Source organism: Myotis lucifugus, unplaced genomic scaffold (genome assembly GCF_000147115.1).
Source record: "Myotis lucifugus unplaced genomic scaffold, Myoluc2.0 scaffold_3, whole genome shotgun sequence".
NCBI classification, from domain to species: Eukaryota; Metazoa; Chordata; class Mammalia; order Chiroptera; family Vespertilionidae; genus Myotis; species Myotis lucifugus.
This window is the reverse complement of record NW_005871051.1, coordinates 25,914,875-25,920,199: the sequence shown is the minus strand read 5'-3', so window position 1 is coordinate 25,920,199 and position 5,325 is coordinate 25,914,875. Positions and strand designations below refer to the sequence as shown.

At 42.8% G+C, this 5,325-nt stretch overlaps 1 protein-coding gene across 2 annotated transcripts in view; it reads left to right on the top strand.

The window, feature by feature from the left end:
- Nucleotides 1-5,325, top strand: part of SLC16A14 (solute carrier family 16 member 14) — a 28,157-nt gene that overhangs the window by 4,591 nt on the left and 18,241 nt on the right. The window contains exons 2-3 of one of the 2 annotated variants that reach the window (XM_006082625.3): nucleotides 2,575-2,653; nucleotides 4,410-4,681. In XM_006082625.3, coding sequence (XP_006082687.1) covers nucleotides 2,622-2,653; nucleotides 4,410-4,681 — 304 coding nt within the window. In that variant the 5' untranslated portion in view covers nucleotides 2,575-2,621. The remainder of the gene's footprint in view (nucleotides 1-2,574; nucleotides 2,654-4,409; nucleotides 4,682-5,325) is intronic. The other variant, XM_023759509.1, reaches the window with a different exon arrangement.

Here is a 5,325-nt window from a genome sequence, read left to right as displayed (position 1 = left end):
CAGATGGTGTTTAAAAGATAAAGGGACCTTTAGTTTCTTATAAAGTTAATATATGTTTACTTAGTTGTTATTTTTTTTTTACCAATGAGATTTTTTTAAAAAGAGCAAAAATTATTTGTAAGACTGTCATCCAAAAAATAATGACCATCATTTTTCTTTGTTTCACTCCAGTCTTCTTTCCTATAAATACATATTCTTAACAACAAAGGGATCATGACATGTGTCCCATTTTGTGGCCCCCAAGTATAATTCACACTTTCTATGTCTTCAGAGTTCAGTGTGATTTGATTTTTGATGGTGGACTTGCTTTGCACGGCTATACCATGACTGATTTACTTAACACCTACTCTGTCTAATATTGGATATTTGACATGTTTGTGGAGGATTTTTTCTTACTATTTCTGGGTTCACTGTTATAATTTAGTTGAATTTTGAAACATGAGCAGAAGAGGACCAGGAGGTTAGAAAAAGAGAAGTATGTTCCCGAAACAGGAAAGAAGAGAAAGGCATACACAAAAGCTTAAAAGAGACTGTGCCACCTTAGCCAGTTTGGCTCAGTGGATAGAGCATCAGCCTGGGGACTGAAGGGTCCCAGGTTCGATTCCAGGTCAGGGCACATGCCTGGGTTGTGAGCTTGATCCCCAGTAAGGGGTGGGCAGGAGGTATCCAATCAATGATTTTCTCTCATCATTGATGTTTCTATTTCTCTCTCCCTCTCCATTCCTGTCTGAACTCAATAAAAATATTAAAAAAAGAGAGAGAGAGAGACTGTGCCAAGTGTGGGGAGCTGCAGGTGCTTCACAGGGCTGGACAGCAAAATGCTAAGGTCGGGGGATAGGAGGAGGGACTAGGCTGGGGTGGGGGTGGGCAGATGTGCAGGAGGAGAACCTGGCAGCCTTGGGCAGCCACACCAAGGTGTGTGTGTGTGTTTGTGTGTTGGGGGGGGGGCGGGGAGTTAATCCCAAAGATAATTTGACGAGGTGAGAAAATTATATGGCAAGACAGCATTTTATTACTCCCTGCAGTCTGGATAATGGGGAAGTGGAAAGGACTGTGGCTGAGAGCAGGAAGTGTGGCAATTGAGAACTGAACAACTATTTAAGAGATAGAATCATTTAAAAGATAAAAACAATAATAACAAGAATGAGGTATGAGAGACAGGAAAAATCAAGATGAGCCCCAAGACAGATCCATGACATTGCTCTTCCACAGTCATCCTGGTTTCCTGGAGCCCATGTCTCCCTGACAAACTGCTAACCAGAACCAATGCTATAGTGCATGGATCAGCAAACTTTCCCTGCAAAGCATGGGTGGGGGACCTTTATCTATCAAGGGCCATTTGGATATTTATAACATCACTCACTTAATATAATTCACTTAATACAAGTTTATGCTGCTATAAAAAAGCTCCTAGATTTATTGAATTTTGAGTCCTGCGGTTGCCTTGGCAAGGCCAAACCAAATGATTTTGCAGGCCTTATACCATCCGAGGGCTGGACGTTCCCCACCCCTGCTATAAAGAGTCGGAAAGTAAGTATTTTTGATTTTGCAGGTCATGTGACCTTTAAAAAGGTGAAAACAATTCTTAGGAGCGATTAGGAGCATACAGAAAGAGGCTCTGCAATTCAGAGTCTGCTTCTCTGTCCTCCCCATTCACGTCAGTACACACCTGGGACATTCCCACAGTTGGAAGTGTTCCCAGTGTATTTGGGATCATTTTTATACCATCATCCTTCATTGCCACAAAATGATTTTTCAGCAATAATCATTTGTAATGGTCTGTAATAATTATGATTTTATTTGTTCTTCTGTTATAAATTAACTAGAGGCCTGGTGCATGAAAATTTGTGCACTCGGGGGGGGGGGGGGGTCCCTCAGCCCGGGGAGTGGGCCTAAGCCGCAGTCTGGCTTCCCTCTGCCAGAGGCGATCGGCTTATCAGGGGAAGGCACCATCACCCCCTCGCTGCTGCTGCCTCTGGCCTCCCTCTGCGGGAGGCGACCCGGTGATCAGGGGAAGGCGATGCCCCCATATCGCCTCTGCTGCTGCCACTGCTGGCAGCGAGGCTGCCTGAGCCTCAGCCAGGCCCTTGTTGCCTGAGCCTCTGGCCAGCCCTGGGCAGCGGCTTGCCTGAGTCTGGAGCCAGCCCTGGGCAGTGGCAGCTGCCATCCGCTCCACCAGGGACGCAGTGTCAAGTCCCTGCCCATCCCTGCACCTCACAGCTCTCGCAGCCCCGCCCACCCGCCTGCGCCTGCTGCACATGCAGCCTCCTGGTGATAGTTAGTTGCAGCATGAGGGCATCACAGCATGGGGGCGTGACGATCACATAGGCTTTTATTAGTATAGATTGTGAAAAAAAGAATAGATTTCGCTTTCAAGACATTATTCAAATTGAGCAAACCATTTCATGTATTGACTCCAAATTTTAATTTCCAAACCAAAGTTTTTCACCTCTCACTCTTGAACTCTGTTTTGCTATTTTAAATTTTCAACAAAAATAAAATCTCCAGGTGGGCATATATTAGTAGAGTGCCAGAATGGTGAAGTAACTCGAGTTCTGGTCTTCATCTCCACAGTAACTGCTGTTACAGTTCACTCAAATGTCCTGCAGTGACATGTGGCAATGCAGGGACCGCAGACCCGGATTGAGCCGAGGTGAGCTCCAGCAACTCTGCACTCTTAGGAATTTACTCTCAAAACAAGTGTGTGTAACTGGGCCACACCTGTGCCAGGGCTCAACTGCGTAACCAGCGGTTCCATGAAATAATTTCCATGTAGAATACAATGTTTAAGAAAGGATGAGTAATAAAGCACCCTAATTTGAAGCTTACAGATGCATAATATTGAAACATAACTGTTTGGAACTTTGACCAGCAAAAGATTTTTTGGAGAGGAGTATTTTATTAGCGACATTGTCTAGAATTGCTGGCACATCTTTTTTAAAATATATTTTTATTTATTTCAGAGAGGAAGGGAGAGGGAGAGAGAGATAGAAACATCAATGATGACAGAGAATCATTGATCGGCTGCCTCCCACACGCCCCCTACTGGGGATCGAGCCCACAACCTGGGCATGTGCCCTTAACCGGAATCCAACCTGGGACCCTTCAGTCCGACGCTCTATCCACTGAGCCAAACCAGCTAGGGCACTGCTGGCACATATTGATCATAAAAAAGCAGAGCAACTTTGAGTCAATTGTTGTTTTAAAGTTCTCTATGGATGATACTCCACCTAATTGCTTGTTTTTGGGGCAGAGTGCTCCTGCTGTTCTGTGCTTGGTGCTCCACTACCTGTGGCCTTACAATGGTGCCCTGCAAGACTCAGCTCCATTTGGAACTGCCCAACAATCATTTCCATATGTAGTAGGCAACAGTCTCTTCCATTATCCTGAACATTGAGGCCTTTTCATAACCACCATCCTCCTCAATCTCAGCCAATGACCTAAACATCCTACTTCACCAAAAAATTTAGACCAGTAGGTGTAACTCTCTATCCTCTACTCACAATCTTATCTCCGTCCACCTCTACTTTCTCTAGTCTCAGAGGAGGATAGGTTTCTCCCCCTGATCAAGATCAACCCTCTGGTCCCACCACCTCCAAGACTAGTCATCCTCTCCTTCTTTTGCTCCTTATCCTCCGTTCTTATGCACCCCCTTAATTCTCATCCTAAAAAAATAAAACACCAGAGTTCTCCCTGACTTAGCATCACCCCCTCCCAGCTCCATCCAGCCTCCTTCCTCTTGTTTGAACATCTTGAGAGATGTATCTAGGCAAAGCACAAATCACCAACATTAGAACGCTGTATCTCCCATTGTAAGATAGTTAATCGGCTTCTACTTTGTAAATCTCTCCTGAGTTGGGTACACACAAGTCAGTCCCCCTGAGGTTAATCCATTCTGGCTCTATTGAGCACTTGGGTCCACAAAATGAGAACCAGAACGTATGCCAGGGCCCCACCAAGGTGAAGCTACTCTGCAACGCTGCCTAAGGCCAGGCGTCTTCTTTCTCTGATACCTTTTTCATCCATCTCAATAAGGGACTTAGGAATGAGCTTTAGAGTCAGAAATAGCTGGGTTCAAACCTTCATTTCCTGTCTGACCACACTGCTTATTACCTATGAGACTTTGGGAAAGTTGCCTCCTTTCTCTATTTTCATATATTTGAAATAGGGATTATAATACTTACATGTAGAGTGACTTTAAAGATCAAACAACTTTCATAAAAGCACTTGGTCCTGAGAAAAAGTGAGAAGTGTTCCCAAATCTGCATGATGACAAAGATTCATCTGAAGGTCTGATAGGATGATGGGGCCACTTTGGTTATGATGAGGAGGTAGAGCTGTCCAAAGAAGATGAAGATTTTTTGTTTTGTTTTGACATTTAATAAAATGATTTGTCATATGTATTTCAGAAAATCTTGGAAAATGTATACAAGTCATGAAGATATTGGGTATGATTTTGAAGATGTCCCCAAAGACAAGAAGACACTTAAATCCCATCCAAACATTGATGGTGGATGGGCTTGGATGATGGTCCTTTCCTCTTTCTTCGTGCACATCCTCATCATGGGTTCCCAGATGGCCCTGGGGGTCCTCAATGTGGAATGGCTTGAAGAATTCCATCAGAGCCGTGGCCTGACCGCATGGGTCAGCTCCCTCAGCATGGGCATCACCTTGATTGTGGGTATGTTCTCCTGTCGCCTGTTGTAAAACTGAATAGTTATAAAATGACAATTCCCCACCATAAGCAATGTTTTATATTGTTGAAACAGTAATGTTAGTGATGTTACTATTTATTGTAGCAAAATGTACATAATATAAAGTTTACCATTTTAACCATTTTTAGGTAAACAGTTTAATGCTGTTGAGTACATTCATCACCACCCTCCATCTCCAGAACTTTTTTCATCTTCCCAAACTGAAACTCTGTATCCATTGAACAGTAACTCCCTATTCCTCCTCCCCCAGTCCCTGGCCACCCCCATTCTATTTCAGTCTCTATGAATTTGATTACTCTAAGTACCATATATAAGTGGAGTCATACAATATTTGTCCTTTTGTATGACATTGTTATTTGAATATTATAAACACTTGGAGTATTTTTTAAATTGATTATTTTTAAAACTCTCTTTTGCCCTAAGCTCTGTTTTCTTAACTGTTGTAACACAATTATATATCATTACAAATATCTGTTCATTTAACACTTATTAATATTTATAAAAGATAAAAATTTTAGAGAAAACACTGTAAAAGTCAACTAACAATCTTATTTCAGAGTTCTAATTAATTTGAAATTGATCATATGCTATTGGAAAATCTTAGAAGTAC